This window comes from Lolium rigidum, chromosome 6 (assembly GCF_022539505.1).
Source record: "Lolium rigidum isolate FL_2022 chromosome 6, APGP_CSIRO_Lrig_0.1, whole genome shotgun sequence".
Lineage (NCBI taxonomy): Eukaryota > Viridiplantae > Streptophyta > Magnoliopsida > Poales > Poaceae > Lolium > Lolium rigidum.
The window spans coordinates 272,853,816-272,872,833 of NC_061513.1; the positions used below are offsets into that span (position 1 = coordinate 272,853,816).

A 19,018-nucleotide genomic window follows, 5' to 3' on the forward strand; every position below is an offset into this window, starting at 1 on the left:
AAAAGCCTCAGATCTTCCTCCTCCTCCACCCAAACTCAAATCCCTCCGGGGAAATGATAGAGGAGGACCCGATCTACTGTTCTACCAAGCCAAATCCCATTCCCCCTTGTATTCATCAAGAAGCTTGCTCTCTTGGGTTCCTTGGAAACCCTAGGTGGGCAAGAGTGGTCCGGAAGCATCCGGGCTGTGGATTTTCTCCTGACAATACCTCAAAGTCTACCACAAGTGAGAGAGCTATTCCTTCGTGGGATAGGCTCCGGAGAATAGGGTGAGCCTTCGTGGCGTGGGGAATCCTTCGTGGGACCTCCACCCCTCCAAACGGATGTACCTTCTTGCAAAGGAAGGGAACACGGGAATAAACCCTCGTCTCCGCGTGCTATCGGTTATCTCTAACCGAACTCCTTACTTGTGATATAGGCACCTGTGAGAGCCTTCGTGCTCGAGTTACTTGTATCCTCATATAGGTTTTGTCTCACCTAGTTTGCATTAGGCTCACCTTTATATTCCGCAAAGCCTAATATTGCAAAGAAAGAATTAAAATCTGTAGAAATTTATTCACCCCCTCTAGGTTTACCATCTCTAAACTTTCAGCTTCCATGGCGGCGATAGTGGCGAGGGCGTCCATCGCTTGGTACGGGTTTTGGCGCTGCCCGAATACTATATTTTGGAGTGGCGGGAGTGGAAGTGGCTTCCGTGCCACTACCGAGCGGGCTATGCAGGAGAAAGAGGAGGTCGCGCGTGGACTTGTATTGCATCCTCGTAGACGCATTCCGACCTCAAATATGGACTGCGTTTGCGTCCCTGCGGATAGACTGGTCACTTTGCGTCGGACCGATGGGCTGGAGGCTAACGCAATTTTTAACCACGCGGATATAAGTGGTCACTTTGCATCTATTTGCTTCGGGCCGCTTGCTGGAGATTGGGCAGCCTGACCCGAGGCCCGACCCGTAGCTCGGCCCGAAGCCCAGCCCGTAGCCCGGCCCAAGAAACTCGGGCATGGGCCGGAAAATATTGGCCCGGCAGCCGGGCCGGGCCTGGGTAGCCCGAAAAAGCCAATTTACACTACAACCCGGCCCGTGGCCCGACGGCCCGACGAGCTTGGTAGGTAGTTGGTCGGGCCAGGCTTAGGCCTGTTTTTTCAACGTCGGGCTTTCCTCGGGCCGACTAACCCTAGTAACTTATTCAATGAAATGTGATCCAAAGTCGTTCTCCGACGTGGCATCCAGCTCAGACGCCCTTACACGTCACCATCTCCCACATATGCCAGGTAAGCTGCACATGTGGCACTCTTCGCCACTACAGCACGTCAGCACGAGTGTACGTATTCTAGGCTCCCAGGTCCCGGTCTTCTCCGTCGTCTTCTTCCTCGCGCACCTTCTTCCCCTGGTCTTCCTCCTCCCGGGCGTCCCCTCCTCCTCCTCGCCCGACCTCTCTCCGTCGCGAAACCAAGGTACGTGACCCCAATCTCGCGATCGAATTTCGATTCATGTCCGTCGTCGGTAGATCCGGCCGGCTGCGGCCGAAACTGCTCGCAAATTCGGGTTCTTGTGTTTTGTTTTTGCGGAATTGGTTCCGGGATCAAGGTCTCTCCCTCGCTGCTGTAGATCCCAGCTCTCGTCTGCTCCCTGACATAGCTTTGTGTGCCACACATCCCTCCTGCTGTTTGGTTCCATGTCATCTGGCCCCGATCTGGTCCAGTCGCGAGCCTAGATCGCACGGCAGAATCACGGATCATGGCGTGCTTCTGGCAAGATTGCGCGCGCGCTGGGGCATGCGTGCTCAACGCGTATTTGCTTTGCTTCCATGGAGGTTTGGGTATTGATGTCATGGTATCCCCACGCACAGTTTATTTGCTCTCATGGATGGGGAACTAGGTCAGTTCATGAATAATTGGCGTTCTATACTTAGAACCTGGGTCAGATATGCTGCCGGTTATCAAGCTGCATCGAGCCATTGCACCACACCGTTCAACATATGGAACATAAGCCTTGATTCTCCAATTTTGGTGGTAAGATAGTGGAGCGTGTCTCAGATGGTAGAGGAAACCGTAGCTTGCATATATTGCTAGGGAATATGTTCATTGGCAAGACTAGGGCATTTAGAAGCGCCAAGTGAGAGTAGATTTACTCTAGTACTGTAGATTGTTTGCCTGGTGATGAAATGTGTTTTCCATGGGTCCATACAAGCTAGAATCGGATTAGAACTTGACCAGTATACTTTGTTAGGGCCCTGTGTGCACATTTCTTTTGGTCTCCACTTTTTGGTTGATAAATTATTTTGTTCTTCAGCTGATTTAGTTTTTGTACGTTTAACCTGTCAGAGAAAAAACTCAGTAGTGTAATTACCAATTTCACCAACTTTGTCCTAAACTAGTGATTTTTTGTCAGAAAAAGTAAGACAGTCTTTCAAGTAAGGCCTCCGGGTACTGTCGTTTATTGATTCAGTGAGTGGTGTCATGGATTAACTATCAATGTTAGATTGTGGATTTCAGACAGTGAAGCTTGATAAGAGGATAATGGACTCCTTAATTTGTGATATGAGAGTTGCCCTTTTACCAAGTATTGCAAGATGGTACTGTTATCTGAATTTTCATTTATATTATGAAGTGTTGAGGTCCATCACTGCTGATTTTTTTCTTGTTGAAAGCACCATTCTTTTTAGCTCTTCCTTTTGGAAAAATATAAAGGCCACAACATCTCTCTTACTATTTGTTTCTGGCTCTATTTTGGAGTCAAATTATAAAATTCATTCACCCATGTCATGTAAATTAAATGAATCTAGATGGAATGAAGTATCAAGCCATGGGACCTTGTTTGGTTATGATTGGAAGCTAGAAATATCACCTGCAGTATGAAGTTCTGAACACACTGTTTTCTCCAGTCTGTCATTTTGTTCATGTCATGGCACTGGTTGTGTCTTCGTTCTTTATGTGTTGTACAACACTATCTTTTTGGATTCATATATCACTAGTATATATTTTAAGCCAAGCCATTTATCCGATGTTAGTCTTGTTGTTTAAATAGAAAGCTGAGTGACAATTATCTGACACCTGGACAAGATAATACAATATATAACTGTTAAAACGGTATATGTGGAACCTGATGCTTAAAATTATTACTGACCGATAGAAGAAGTCGAGCTATTCATCATCTTATGATGCAGTTTATTTGCGGTGTTCAGCAAAGTCACAACATATCCTTTTTATACATCTTTCCACTGTTCAAAAACTAGCCGATTTAACGATTACTAGGCCGATTAATCGCTACTAGGGGTTTGACCGTGTCGATTACCATTAATCTCTTGTGTTAATCCTTTAGCCCGATTAATCAGTCTGAAAGTCCGATTACTAGGTATTTTCCCGATTAACTACCACACTTGGTCAAAAAAGTTACAATATTTTCAATGCATATCGCTAATACATGCGCTACCCCTCCCCAATAAAGTAGATTTTGCGAAGCTCCCGCTAGCCTCCAGTAGCTTCATTTCCACTATTGACAAATAGTTTTTTGCTCTCCTAGACCAGTTACTCATAGTTTCCCAGACCTCAGGAGCCCGATCACCATGAGGAGCTCGTCCAGGAACTAGAGGACGCCTTCAATAGGTTAGGTGGTTGAGGTGTAAGAGGGGACCTACCATAGGTAGGTGGTGGGAGAATATAAACTTCAGAGGTGAGAGGAGAAGAAGTGGAAGGAAGGAACGCGGCTTCGGCTAGTGGATCCTGATTCGCTCCTGACCTTAAAGATTAGGTCATGGAGGAGAAGCGTACAAGTTTTTCTAGGATTTTAGGCTTTAGAGAAGTAGGGAGAGACATATAGAGGCTCATATACTATTATTTTTCTTATATAAATTTTTTAAGTGCTAATTTGTGTAGGTTGCACCGATTAATAGCCGATCGATTAAATCAGTTAATCGTCCGAATTCCGATTAATCTCTACCCCCAAGCCGGCCGAGCAGTTAACGATTACCGATTTCCTTAACATTGTATTTTTCTAAAGCTTGGCTATGCTGATTCTTTTCATTATATTACCAGGAGTGAACCATGGCGAAGATCAAGCCAAAGGCACTGCTGGCGCAGAGCAAGCAGAAGAAGAGCCCTACCCAGATCGGTGTGACCAGGATCATCACCTACATCGTCCTCGGCGCCCTCGCTGTGTCTTCCGTCTATTATGCCTATCAGTACTGGCAGAACAAAGGACTGGCAGCTGCAGTAGGAGCAGAAGGGGGGAACTAAACTAAGCCCCAAGAATGTAATTGATTTTGTTGTTGTAGCATGTTATCGGCTAATTTTGGTTGCTACAAGCCAGCCAAAATGAGCATGGACAGAAATGTCATGTTTAGTTGTATCCCCTGGTACATTACCGTAACATGTATGCCTATATTTCTTTCTTTGACATAGATGGGGTTTCCGGACATAATCTTTGTTGGAGTGGACTGCTGTGTTGTGCATACGACCTTTTCCTGTACAAAGTGCATCTGAACTTTTGATGATGATCATAGATTAAAAGAACATAAATTAAGATAATACAATGCCACAACCAAACTTTTGACGAGTCTACTACCATAGAAGAACAATGTGAAAATTCCGCTGTTCAACCACACATCCCATCTAGAATATACAATATTCGAAAAAAATATTATTAAAATATACAACTATGCATTGAAATATATTGGAGACACTGGATATCAATGGATTCTAGTCTATCAACATGAGCAGCCCAAGTATGGACACTGAAATGTAGTAGGCCAAGTTGTGCTGCTAGGGAACAGCCGACATACCCAGTTAAAGTGATACAAAATACAAGTAATGATTTCGTCAACTGAGGTTGTGACTCCTACCTAGGGTTTTGTACCTAAGGCAGGCGATTCCGGCGGCGATCTCATCTCGCCGGAAGTTTCTACCACCCTCTCACATCCCCGCCAACTCGGGCTGATCAAGAGGTGGGCTAGTACCGCTGCCCAGCCTTGGAAGATTGGGGTTGGTTTTTAGGGTTTGCGCGTAGGCGGTACTAAGCTCGCCTTGCCTCAGAGCTCCAAGATGGGCGAGGGGAAAACAAGGAGGTTTTTTGAGATGAACGACGTGATTTTGGGCAAAGAAGAGATTGGGAAGTGGCCGGAGGTCAAGTGGTTGGCCACGACAAAAGTATTGACGAACAAGGGCTTCTGCATGCAAGCTCTGTAGAACGCGATGCTAGCAGCGTGGAATCCAACGGCGTGAGGTCTCGTTTCACACAGCGGAAGAAAACATGTTTGTTCTAGTGCCGGGGGGGGGGGGGGGGGGATGGAATAAAATCATGGAAGAGGGGCCGTGGCTCTTTCGCAAGTACGTCCTAATGGTGGATCCTTTTGATGTGGCTACAATGGCACTGAAGGTGGCTCCGAAGAGTGTGCAGATGTGGATCCAAATCCACAAAATCCCGCCTCTGTTCAAAAACAAGGCGGTACTTGAGCAACCGGTAAGCAGGGTAGGCGTGGTCCTCTCTGACGATCTCATGGCTGTTCAGACAAGGTCGGGAGATTTCCATCGCGCACGGGTGAAGCTGGATTCGGCAAGACATTTGATGCGCTTTGTTCCTTTGGCACTTGAAGGGCATGATAGAATGTTTTTGCAAATCAAATACGAGAATATGCCCAAATTTTGTGATCATTGCGGCCTTATGGGCGATATGGAGTGTGGCACGGGCGAGTCTGAGGAGTCCAAGCTCCAATTCGGCTCGTGGATGCATCACATTGCATGTCTTTATTAATTTGGTAGGCAACGCAGCATATATCCTTGCTTTATACATTACCTATTAAAAATGACCTCCGGACTTTACATACGATGCTCCCATTTGTGCTTTGTTCTTTGTAGCTAACAACTTTATTTCCTGTACGTATGATATATATTCGTACATATTCCTACTGAATTATGCAACATCTGCATAGAAATCTTGGGCCGTTATCCGTGCCGCTACCGGGATTCTAACAACCTTTCGGTCACTACGCCAAGTAATGCTACCAAACGTGTAGTCCCCCTGTAGCTTCCAAACCGGCGATAATGTCACCTTAAATGTGTGCACTTTGTTTGCAGCGTTGAACACTAGCACATGTGGCTCGACCTCCATCCTGACTCCGACTGGGCTCTGCACCACGGCGCGGTACACGGAGTTGACCTCACCGACGTTGGTCACCGTCCTCGATACAGTGATTGGACGCCTCAGGTCGGGGACCGCGAGGGAGGGCAGATTCAGGTGATATGCCGGTAGCGCCGTCTCGTCGCAAAACACGGCGGTCTTGTTGAAGACGGTGCACCCGAAAAATTTGGTGTAGTCGCGTGGATCGATGTCATAAACAAGTCCAGGGTCAGCGGCACCAAGAGGGTTGATGTTGCCGCCGCCATAGTCGAATGGGTCGGCGGTCTTCCGCGGTATCCCCTCCGCCAGTATCGGCATGGCACGCTCGTCGGTGACATGTGCTTCATCACCATGCAAAATAAGATAGAGGATCATCAACTAGCTAGCTAGGAATTGGATAGTAACGGTTGCCTGCCGTGCAGTTTGCTTACCGGAGGTGACGATGGCTGATTTTATTGCCGCCGGAGACCAGTGTGGGTGCAGGGCTTTCAGCACCGCGACGATCCCTGATACGTGCGGGGCCGCCATCGATGTCCCAGACATGAATACGTAGGAATCTTCCTTTGCTGCCAAGATGTTTGCTCCAGGTGCGGCTATGTCAGGCTGTTTTTTGCAGAGAAGGAAGAAGACCGCAGTGTGAGATCAGATGATACGGGGCGTCATAATGTGCGGCGTTTTTAGTTGATTATCAGCTGGTACGCCTACCTTAATGATGTCTGGGTAATCAGGTGATGGACCTCTGGAGGAGAACAATGCCACTTTTGGAGCCAGTATCTCTTTCCCCGTTACGGTTGTCGCTGGCGCAATCTTTGCAACAGGAACGCTGCTTAAGAAAAGATGTTGAGTCTCAAACGATCACAAGAACATGCTCGATCGAACCAACTCATTTGACTGTACGCTACCTGGTGGCGTCCCTGTAATTGGCGATCTGCTTCCCGGTGTCACGGTCCACGAGAACGCATGCAATGCCTTGGCAAATATCTTGGATGGGACCTAAATTGTCCGTCGTATATTGAGGAAAGATAAGGCCAATTCCTCCGTGATTCCGGACGTATTGTAATGCCTGTACAAAATTCGTCTCTGGGATGAGGGCGTTTTGATCTCTTGATTGCGGAACGCAGAGCAGGATTTGCCCTTCCACGTCCGTGCCATTAAGTGCATCCGCGGTACACCTAGTCACACACAGAGCAGAGACAACTCGTTTTGAGAATTCCGGACAGATTCTAAAAAAAAAAACTAAAAAACTACTACTACTACTCCCGGAGTAGTTTGATTCACTTACTGGGGAGCAGCGACAAGACCTGTGAAACTGCTACTAGTGGAATTTTTCGCTTGGTAATACAGAGACTGTCCCTGCAAAACGAAATGGGCAGAGTTTGCTCAAGAACATATGTGTTTACGCACTGGTACACTCGGTCATTCTTCAAAGTTTATTTTCCATTAATTATGTAGGCACGTACCACTATCTGATGCTTGTTTCCCAGGGTGATCACCGTGGGGAACGACCGATCCATCTTACTCGCCGCCACGGTGATTGCCCACGGTGAAGTGTTCCCAACGGTCTGCGGCCTAGGACCATCGTTACCCGCCGTGTACACAACCGTGATTCCCTTCTCAACCGCGTGCAGAGCCCCGAACGAGTTCTCGTCCGGGACATTGAGAGACAAGGACAACACGTCCACTCCATCATGGATTGCATCATCGATGGCGGCGAGCACGGTGGCCGAACCACCAGCGCCCTCGGCGCCCCAGAGAGCCTTGTACACCGCGATGCGAGCATGTGGTGCGCCTCCCCGTGCCACCCCCTCGGCGAGGCCATTGAAGCTGGCCGCCTCCACGGCCGAGCCTGCCGCAGTGGACGCGCAATGCGTGCCATGACCGCTGTGGTCACGGGGCGAGAGCGAGTCCGACTTGAGGAACCGATCGGGAATTCCCGCGCTGTAGAACCTTTTTGCTGTCGGTATATATTCCTACATATTCCTACTTAATTATGCAACATCTGCATAGAAATCTTGGGCCGTTATCCGTGCCGCTACCGGGATTCTAACAACCTTTCGGTCACTACGCCAAGTAATGCTACCAAACGTGTAGTCCCCCTGTAGCTTCCAAACCGGCGATAATGTCACCTTAAATGTGTGCACTTTGTTTGCAGCGTTGAACACTAGCACATGTGGCTCGACCTCCATCCTGACTCCGACTGGGCTCTGCACCACGGCGCGGTACACGGAGTTGACCTCACCGACGTTGGTCACCGTCCTTGATACAGTGATTGGACGCCTCAGGTCGGGGACCGCGAGGAGAGGCAGATTCAGAGTGATATGCCGGTAGCGCCGTCTCGTCGCAAAACACGGCGGTCTTGTTGAAGACGGTGCACCGAAAAATTTGGTGTAGTCGCGTGGATCGATGTCATAAACAAGTCCAGGGTCAGCGGCACCAAGAGGGTTGATGTTGCCGCCGCCATAGTCGAATGGGTCGGCGGTCTTCCGCGGTATCCCCTCCGCCAGTATCGGCATGGCACGCTCGTCGGTGACATGTGCTTCATCACCATGCAAAATAAGATAGAGGATCATCAACTAGCTAGCTAGGAATTGGATAGTAACGGTTGCCTGCCGTGCAGTTTGCTTACCGGAGGTGACGATGGCTGATTTTATTGCCGCCGGAGACCAGTGTGGGTGCAGGGCTTTCAGCACCGCGACGATCCCTGATACGTGCGGGGCCGCCATCGATGTCCCAGACATGAATACGTAGGAATCTTCCTTTGCTGCCAAGATGTTTGCTCCAGGTGCGGCTATGTCAGGCTGTTTTTTGCAGAGAAGGAAGAAGACCGCAGTGTGAGATCAGATGATACGGGGCGTCATAATGTGCGGCGTTTTTAGTTGATTATCAGCTGGTACGCCTACCTTAATGATGTCTGGGTAATCAGGTGATGGACCTCTGGAGGAGAACAATGCCACTTTTGGAGCCAGTATCTCTTTCCCCGTTACGGTTGTCGCTGGCGCAATCTTTGCAACAGGAACGCTGCTTAAGAAAAGATGTTGAGTCTCAAACGATCACAAGAACATGCTCGATCGAACCAACTCATTTGACTGTACGCTACCTGGTGGCGTCCCTGTAATTGGCGATCTGCTTCCCGGTGTCACGGTCCACGAGAACGCATGCAATGCCTTGGCAAATATCTTGGATGGCACCTAAATTGTCCGTCGTATATTGAGGAAAAATAAGGCCAATTCCTCCGTGATTCTGGACGTATTGTAATGCCTGTACAAAATTTCTCCCTGGGATGAGGGCGTTCTGATCTCTTGATTGCGGAACGCAGAGCAGGATTTGCCCTTCCACGTCCGTGCCATTAAGTGCATCCGCGGTACACCTAAATACACAGAGCAGAGACAACTCGTTTTGAGGATTCCCAACAGATTCTAAAAAAAAAAACTGAAAAACTACTAGCTTGATTTACTTACTGGGGAGCAGTGACAAGACCTGTGAAACTGCTACTAGTCGAATTCTTCGCTTGGTAATAGAGAGACTGTCCCTGCAAAACGAAATGGGCAGAGTTTGCTCAAGAACATATGTGTTTACGCACCGGTACACTCGGTCATTCTTCAAAGTTTATTTTCCATTAATTATGTAGTCACGTACCACTATCTGATGCTTGTTTCCCAGGGTGATCACCGTGGGGAACGACCGATCCATCTTACTCGCCGCCACGGTGATTGCCCACGGTGAAGTGTTCCCAACGGTCTGCGGCCTAGGACCATCGTTACCCGCCGTGTACACAACCGTGATTCCCTTCTCAACCGCGTGCAGAGCCCCGAACGAGTTCTCGTCCGGGACGGTGAGAGACAACGACAACACATCCACTCCATCATGGATTGCATCATCGATGGCGGCGAGCACGGTGGCCGAACCACCAGCGCCCTCGGCGCCCCAGAGAGCCTTGTACACCGCGATGCGAGCACGTGGTGCGCCTCCCCGTGCCACCCCCTCGGCGAGGCCATTGAAGCTGGCCGCCTCCACGGCCGAGCCCGCCGCAGTGGACGCGCAGTGCGTGCCGTGACCACTGTGGTCACGGGGCGAGAGCGAGTCCGACTTGAGGAACCGATCGGGAATTCCCGCGCTGTAGAACCTTGCGCCGATGATCTTACGACTGCAATTATTTATGTCCCAGTCTGGACCAACTTGGCATTTCCCTTTCCACCTTGATGGCACGGGGCCATAGCCTTCATCGTTGAAGCTTCTCGACTCCGGCCATATCCCTAATTACTTAGCTAAGTTTGTAAAGAGAACCAACTTGCTCCAGGATTGTTTAGACATAATTATTTCTCGATACTAACCGGTGTCGACCACCCCGATGATGACATCTTCTCCGTAGTTAATTTTTTGACCACATGCATCCTCGCCGTAGTTGGTTCCGTGGAGTTGCCCAGTGGCCGGCGTGTGGTAGTTGAGACCAAGAAAGTCCCAGCTACGCGTGGTGGTCGTCGTGTGCCTTTTGCTCAGCTCTACACTGATAACCTCCGGAAACTCTACACACATCAAATCACATGATAATTGCTCAACTATACGCCTAATCGAGACATATATATGCATGCAAGCAAAATCAAGAAGGTGATAGATGGCAACGATAGCTGACCTGCAAGTTGCTTGGCTTGCTTTGGGGTGAGCATGGCGGCGAAGCCTGAGAAGCCATGCTTGTAGTTGTACACCACGGAGGCCGCCGAGTCTTCCTTGCTAAAATCAAATTTGATTCAAGCTAAGTTTCTTACTAGAGACATATGCATACGAGCTTTCCAGGCAGATCGACAAAAGCCGGTTGTATAGTGGTAGAAACTACAGGTAGGTGGGTACCTTCCGAGGAGAGTGGCGAGCATATCATGGTGCGAAGCAACGACATCGTCGGGGTGTCCATGCTTCACGTGACCTAGGTAAACTATGTAAAGCTGAGACACGCGTAGAGGGTTAGTCACTGAAACATATATGCAAAACTCCGATCGACCGTATGCTTAAATGAATTTACCTTTGGAATTTCGCCTTGGACTCTGCACAATAATATCATGCCAAGGCAAAGCAGTAGCGCAGAAGCTGCAGGCCAGCGGGAGGAAGAAGACAACCCCATATTGTTTCAGATGTTGTCTGTGAGACTCGCTGACTGTGGTTCTCATCTCTGTGGGGCTGGAATTTATAGATGAGAAAGATGACACTGTTTTTATAGTTGACCCGGCATTCTGCCGCATGCCACTGTTTTTATAATTGAGCAGGCATTTCCATGACACGACGTTGCCATTCAACTAACAAGATATCAATCGTGGAGGTTTCCATGCCACATTATTTAATGTAGACGTATTTTCTCGATGATGTCGGTTGCTGACTTTTGTGTGCCGAAATTTGTTACATGTCAGGTTTAAAGGTTGTCTTTTTTTTTGAGAAAGGTTTAAAGGTTGTCATTTACTGGTAGTTTATACCAACAACCGAAAGTTCCAAATTTGACCCTTTCTTTTTCTCCCGTCGAATGTTAGATAACCAAAACTACACTGAGTTTCGAAGTTTCCAGGTAAGTTTGATCCTGGTGTGACGTTATATAAGCGCGACAAATGTTGCAAGGATCCCTCCCCCGAATCCTGAACTGATTCACGGTTGACATTTTTTTTTTTAGATAAGGGGATCCCCCCCCCCTCCCCATATTTCCATTAAGAAACCATATGTTCGCTACAACAAACGCAAGCAAAGAAATAGAAAACCAGTCCATGGAACAGAATAAAACAAAATAAAACTTCAAAACTTATTACAGACAGTTCCAGCCGTAAACCCGAAACCTATTTTTGCTACACACTAGAGACAAACAACTACAAGAGCAAACACAACACGGTTTGACATCTTGAGAACACATATGTGACCTGGTTCTAGATATCCGCTTCGGTACTGGACTGTATTAACAAATACTTTGGAACTTCACTAGGCAGAAGCTAGGGAGTTGTCTCGGTTTCGAGAAAAAAAACAAAGCATACCTAGTGCATTTCGGATTGTTTAGTGCACACACGGTGAACCATTCTTCAATTAATTATACGTGGCGTTCGAACGTGCCGCATCATGTCAGGTCGTCCAGCGGAGTCTTAGACTGCTCATAGTGGGAGTAACTTAGGTAGTAACATCACACATTTCAATGTGTTTTGGTGACATGGCATCTATTATATACTAAAAGCAAAATACATATGTTTAATAAAGCAACCAGGTTAAGCCACATCATCTGAATTATTTTAACAGTTAGATATAAAAGTAATGGTTGTGATTTAATGAAAAAGATTAATTATGTAACCATGTAGTAGATCTGTTGACACGTTTATATCCATAAAGGAGACGTGCCATAGTTCTAATTTTAAATGAGATGGACTCTTAGTCCAAGAAGACCCGTTCCATATTTTGAGTCCGTACGTGCGTGCCCGGCCGGCCGTAAAGAAAAGGTTCATACATCAAAATAAAAATGGACAAGAAATCATGTTGCGGCAAAAAAAAAGTGAACTCTTATAAATCACTTCAATGGTTTAGTCCAAGGTTTTTTTTAAAGTATATGATTTAGTCCAAGAGTTATGATTTGCTAACATGAAGCGATCCGTATGGGATGTTAAGAAATCCGATCTTATGAATTAAACCCATATATTTCCGTCTGGCCACATAAATAGATTCATACACAGAAAAATGAATACGAAATCATATGGTGGTTAAAAAATGGTAGAATAATTTTATTTATAATATTTATGTTTTTAATAGCTAAGGTTTCAAGATTTTATTTTTAACACGTACAAACCGTATATTGTGGCTATGTTCGACAGGTACATGCAACAAGTTAAATATATGGCTCATATCGTGGACATTATCTATCCACCTGGATTTCTTGGAGTTGTTCATACGTACGCAAGCAACAAACACATGCGAGAGAGAGAGAGATACAAACCCACGTGGGTAGTGGTTTAAATTTATGTGCCGCAGGGAGGTATCTCCTGTTGACGTGTATAATAATTTTTAGTAAAACAAAAAAAATAATCATGGTTGGACAAAAAAAAATCCTCAGCGAGTCAACAACTGTAAATAGAAATTTAAATATTGTGTAAGTCAGCAATTTAAATGTTTCTAAAAATGTCCGGTTATAAATATTATATCAACATTATATTTTTTCTTCCTCCTATGTACAACAAGATTCAAATATACATATTGACTGCACTATCATGACACATCACGGAAATGTCTCTTACCTTCACACAACATATATAAATGACCAATAAGTTTAATATGTTTCCTGTAAGATAATAATTTGTTAACAACTTAACATAAAAATTTGTTTCATTAATATTTTTCTGTAAGAATAACAATTTATCTAAATAGCTGTAAGAAAATAAACCTGAACGAGTCAGCAGGTGTAAATATAAATTCAAATATTTCTCAAAGAAATGAGTCAGCTATTCAAACATTTCTCAAAAATGTCCTGGTCGTATATATTGACTGCACTATCAAGATGCATCAGGGAAATATGACCCGTTGTCCAATAAAATACAATAAGTTGAAGATATTTAACGGTAAATTAATAAATTGTTGCCATAGTTATTATTTTTTTAGTTCTTGGAAATGGAATCCTCTACAAAATTTTCAAAGTTAAGCGTTTAGGAATATGTGCATATGTAAACTAAGGTATTTTTTTAATGATGAAGGAGGCAAATGAGATGAAAAGTGATTGTAGAATATAAAAAGAAATAATAATCACTTTTAAAGTACTAAAGGTGATGTCCTCGCATTTGCGAGGGCCCCTGTGCTAGTTAAGAATAACGAGCTGAAATATCAGTGTTCTCGACTCGACTCGTTATGTTCTTGCGAGCGCTCGCGAGCAGCTCGTTAAGAATCGTTAAGGAGGCAATGAAAAACAAACATATGTGCATTGCGCAGTGAGAACGAGAGGAAGTATATGTTTTTAGATCCTAATGTAGGAGTTTCAAGCATGATTAAAGAACACTATTTTGCTTGGCCCTTCCTGCCAAATATTTGAGATAACTAAAGTGAATCGAGTCAAAACTGGTGAAGCCTAGCTTGTTACCGATCTTAACGAGTAGCTCATGAATATAAATGAAGAAAGAGAGGGAGGTGGTAACTAGCTATGTTACTGTAGCATCGCACAGCCCAAGTCTGATGAGTACTATAAACTAATAAATGAGACTTTGCATGATACTATCTACTGAGATTCTTTTCCACTTATGAAGGTAGTAACGTGAATTAGTAAGCTTATATATGACACCAGCGTATATTCTTTTCACATGTATGAAGCGCCTTATAGCTGTGGCGGTGACGCTAGCTGGACGACCAAGCTAGCCTAACGCGACAAGTTCTAGTGCGGAGCTTTTTTACTGGTTCAAGCCTTGATATCGGGAGATGTTCGATCAATGTGGAATTGTATTTTCAGAGACGTCTAAAAGTGTCTGCTTTTGACAGTCGTGACTTATTCACCAGATCGACCTGTTAGCTCAAAGTGAACCATACATCTGATATTGATCGCTACCTCTAATTAAGCATTCAACCGTCATGAAGGGCAAGTGCTGCAAGTGGCGTAGCTTGCTTTGAAACGGTCACATCGTTCGGAAGCCAGCTGTGCAGAAACCACATAATACTACTGAATGTGTTGTTTACGCTAGTCCTTTGAGGCACCAATCAGCATCATGTTTACGCCAGCTTGTGGTTAGGACGTACCATCTTGCTGAATTTTCTTTGAAGTGATCAAAGTTCTCCAGATGACACACAAAGTGCAATGACCCTTCCCAGCGGGGGTGAAAAAGCTCAATCGACTTGGGCTAGGTTATTAATAACACCGCCAAATGTTTTTCGTGAATCTAATCTTCCATATACTTCCTCCATCTAGAAATATATAAGACGTTTTGGCCATTTCATAGGTTCACTCACTTTTGGTTGTATATAGTCTACTTTTAGTGTGTAGGACACCCATTTTAGTTTGTATCTAGTCTACTGTAACAACATGTATAAGATCTTATATTATTTTATATTATTGCACGGAGGGGGTATATGGTCAACTGGACAAATTGGGGGGCTAGAATTGTTTGAATATTGCAAAAGAATTTTTCAATACCTTCTGTAATTATGTGTACATAATATCCACAAATTTTATAGGATATTATTTATTTCATACTATCGCTTTCTAGGCGAGCCACTGCTAGGCATGTGGCGAAAACTTAGGCCCAAGCCAATATATTCATTAATAAACGATGTAACGTGATGTTTTCTGATTTGGTCAAAAAGGATCTTAATCAGGACAGATGGACTGGCAATGCATGCCGAGGGTGACCGGTCGCCTGGTTTAGTGACTTGTTCCAAAGTTGCAATATCCGAAGAATTACCGACCTGAACAAAGAAATCAATGTAGAAATCTTGGAGATACTATAATTTAGTAGAATCACGCTAGTAATAGTTTACTGGAATACATGTGTCGACTTAAGGATGTAATATGATGTTGTGTGACAAGATGTTGAGAACCGTATCAGAAATGGGCTGCCCATTTTTATTTGATTCCAACAAAGGAAGAAAGATGCCTCTAGGTTCCAGCTTTGTTATCGCTGAAGGATTTATAACCCACGGTTACATAGCAATTGATGTGGATTATAGGGCGATTCCGTGATCCCCGATAATTAGTTTGTGTGGCGTTGTTTGTGTTTTTAGAGTATGAGGCCCTAACAACATGTCATGCTACTTCCCCCATTGCAAGGTTTATAGGTGTTGTGTAGTGGCTTCGGTTCGGTTATGTACGCAGTAGGCAGATCTTTGTTAAGTAAAATCTAAATAAAAACCGTATGCATCGATTGATGTAGAGGTTGGAGCTTACCTGTTTCAAAAAATAAAGCAGAAAACGTAGTAGCCAACAAAACTTTTTTGCCCGGTATGTAGTCCTTTAACCACAACTAGAAAGGGTGGCGAAGACATATGTGCTATGGCAGATTATATTACGGTTGCTAACCAGCACCATTGACGTTACTAAATGCCTTTGTACAAACTTGGGCAGTTATGCTTCCGGCATGTAAAAGAAACAACGTTGACTAATCAAGCTTGTCTCGCTGACGGGTGAGCCTCAATCGAAGCCGGCCCATTGCCCTCCAAATATTAAAATCACATCCGCCCATGATAGTACTCTCTCGCTCCCTCCCTCACTCTCACTACAAGATGACCCCTCCTACAGCAACAGATTTATCTGTATCTAAATGCCAATATAGGCGTTGCTAGCGCCTCTACCAACGGATAATGGTGCGTTGCGTTTTTGGGTGTTGCAAGGGTATAATGCAACGCATATAGGTCCGTTGGTAAGAGGGGCGTTGCTAGCCGGCAACGTATAGAACTAAGGGTGTGCAACGGTTACATATGTTGGTGCTTAAACTGCCCGATTGAATTCATGGTATATATAATTTTAATTTTGTCAAATAAATAATTGCAGTGCTTGCAAGCGGTGGTCCACATATAATATCCATTAAAAAAATTCAATTATCTTGAATTGGGTCCATGTTGTGCTTTCAAGAAATACGTGATGTGAGAAAAAAAAACAATATCAATATTTATAGAGAAGAGAAACATATTATATACTGCATTAAAATCGTAATATTACAAGAGGAACACCATCCACGAGTGGTACATATATAAATATTTTGTTTACAACATCTCTTCCCTCCTACGATTCTAAAGATGCTCAGACGTGAAGTAGATTATCCAGAAGAAACAGCATTGTCCTCCTTCCATTCAACTTGTCACTCATATCATCATCCATTTATCTATTGAATCTACAGGAAAAGGCCAAATTGTTAACACATCAATGGGGGAAACATCACATGATTCAAGTAGCGAGACAATAAAAAAAGTCATGTACAAAGGGTGAAGGCCATGCAATTTTTGTTCCGTCTGCATTACCAAGAATGGTGCATTTTTCCAGTTTCACGTACCAACTCTTTAGTTTCCATAAGTGACGCATTGACATGTACAACCCAGAATTGGTTTGTTATGTCAGCGCCATCAAGTTTATATTTTAGAACACAATAGATTCTTTCAAAAAAAAGATGTAACCAGAATTTAAATAATGTAAAAACATTATCACTCACATCAAGTGAAGCTAAGTAAAAGGATGAACAGGAGAAAATAATTAGAGTACTAAAGTTTGCACATAGTTCCACGTTTGATGATTTAAACACACATTTTTATTTCCATGATAAATAGAATAGAGGCATGATTTTTTAAACAATAGTAAGACCATGTCTGTAGGCATTTCATGATGTACATGCAGAGTAAAGTCTATTGAAAAATGAAATAAAAGTGCTTAATTTGCATCTTCGTTAGTTATACCTTTAAATTCACGTCTACGTGCTTCTTGGAATTTATTCTAACACATCAGTAGCAGGTCAACGCCAAGTACGTGTGCGGAACAATGTGTGATATACCGTGCTTTTGAAATAGCCCATCGCACCTACACGGAAAGATAATTAACCATTATAAAGATATGAACTATACATCCGATAGCATATCAAAACCTTCTAATTAACTAGATCGACACAATGAATGTAAAACGAAGCACGAGCGATTGTCTTGCATTTACCTCTATGTAAAGTGGATTTTTAGTGGCTCGAAACCAGCCAAGATAGAAATATAGTTCCACACTTCCACTCCCTTTGTTTACTAGCCAAACTTCCAAGTATTCAGTAGGAAACACAACTATGATGTTCATCCAGTTAACGTCACCTGCATAACTGAAGTTCACTAAAGCCAGTAGTTTGCTCCCAGGTACAGGTCAAATATGGGAGGTTTATTATGGCCGTGGATTTCTATCACTAGCATGCAAACTGACCTTTGGGTGGCACTTATGAGCATTCCATGTGCTTCTCATTGTGTATTTTCTGAACACATGCAGTAAAAAAATATGAACGAGGGGCAATGCACCTAAATAATCAGGCTACCCATTAATAAGCTTTATTATGCAGAATGTGTAGAATGTGCACACATATACATGATAATTGTTTACTCTTTTGGTCACATATTTGTTGGACAACTTAACTATTGTTTGTAATCAACATAATGACATGATGCAATGAAATATGAAGATATGATCCTAACGAATTTACAAGCAGCACATAATGGTATAGTTTGGGAAGGACTGTTGACATGGTCTAGTTTAAAAAGTCAAAATGGGCATACTGTAAATACACCCTGATTCTAGACTTCAGTTCGAGCCCTGAAGTTACATAGATAACAGGTACCTTACCTGGCCAAGATAGGTGCACAACATTAAGCTGTTCACATAAATTTTTCTTCTAATCTGCCGAAGTAAAGCCCTGTTACTTCTCCGTTTTAAGCTTCAGGAAATAAATTCTAGTTGCTAAAAGCTGGAGGACGAAACATGTCATTAACCAGAACATATGCCCTGTTGCAAATAACAATACTAATCATGTTCTTCCTGACCACTTAATTAATTACCTAGAACAGTGCCCATGGAAAACCAGACTCTGCATTTGGCACTCGCGTGAGGAGTGATGTGAGAGTTCCTGCCTTTAGTACGTATACATGTGACAGGCATGACAGTGAAAAACTAATAGCACTGCAAGACAGTTACGCACATGTGACGATAGGATGGCAGGTGTTGACGCCCACGGCGATGTCAATTAGGATGGATGCATAGCCGGAGCCCGACTATCCTCGTCCCCCAGGCGCTAGTCCCAAATCCCATCGGCGACTTCGGCTTCACCACAAACCAACAGAAGGAGACGCGGCAAGGTTGCAGAACTAGTCAAGCACAGGAAAAACGAACATGAATCTGAAAGGGGAAACGAGATGTGTCACCTGTAAATCCCTTGGTCCGCCTGACCGCTATGCTCCGCCATGCGGTTCTCCTT

General features: G+C 44.4%; 2 protein-coding genes across 3 annotated transcripts; one reads left to right on the forward strand and one right to left on the reverse strand.

Annotated features, from left to right (window-relative positions):
- Positions 1-1,376: 1,376 nt before the first annotated feature.
- On the forward strand, positions 1,377-4,412 carry LOC124665347. Its single transcript, XM_047202757.1, has 2 exons — positions 1,377-1,450; positions 4,031-4,412. Exon 2 carries the CDS (start codon positions 4,040-4,042, stop codon positions 4,229-4,231), a length of 192 nt encoding a protein of 63 aa, XP_047058713.1. The 5' UTR covers positions 1,377-1,450; positions 4,031-4,039; the 3' UTR covers positions 4,232-4,412.
- A 1,302-nt stretch (positions 4,413-5,714) lies between these two features.
- Positions 5,715-11,316, reverse strand: LOC124668602 (subtilisin-like protease SBT3.8). Of its 2 annotated transcripts, XM_047205714.1 has the most exons (11): positions 11,125-11,316; positions 10,956-11,047; positions 10,741-10,838; positions 10,442-10,633; positions 10,234-10,363; positions 7,571-8,057; positions 7,393-7,463; positions 7,013-7,282; positions 6,816-6,933; positions 6,542-6,713; positions 5,715-6,451 (listed from the first exon to the last, which is right to left on the reverse strand). In XM_047205714.1, exons 1-11 carry the CDS (start codon positions 11,221-11,223, stop codon positions 5,904-5,906), a joined length of 2,277 nt encoding a protein of 758 aa, XP_047061670.1. In that variant the 5' UTR covers positions 11,224-11,316; the 3' UTR covers positions 5,715-5,903. The 2 variants fall into 2 exon arrangements, with proteins under 2 accessions (XP_047061670.1, XP_047061671.1); XM_047205715.1 differs by lacking the exon at positions 7,571-8,057 and having other exon boundaries at positions 9,747-10,363.
- Between the last annotated feature and the right edge of the window lie 7,702 nt (positions 11,317-19,018).

Coding starts and splice junctions, on each gene's coding strand:
- LOC124665347 (XM_047202757.1), top strand. CDS start 4,040: ATGGCGAAGATCAAGCCAAAGGCACTGCTGGCGCAGAGCAAGCAGAAG.
- LOC124668602 (XM_047205714.1), bottom strand. CDS start 11,223: ATGGGGTTGTCTTCTTCCTCCCGCTGGCCTGCAGCTTCTGCGCTACTG. Junction 10,364..10,441: donor CATCGGGGTGGTCGACACCG/GTTAGTATCGAG, acceptor CTAAGTAATTAG/GGATATGGCCGGAGTCGAGA. Junction 7,283..7,392: donor GGTCTTGTCGCTGCTCCCCA/GTAAGTGAATCA, acceptor GTGTGTGACTAG/GTGTACCGCGGATGCACTTA.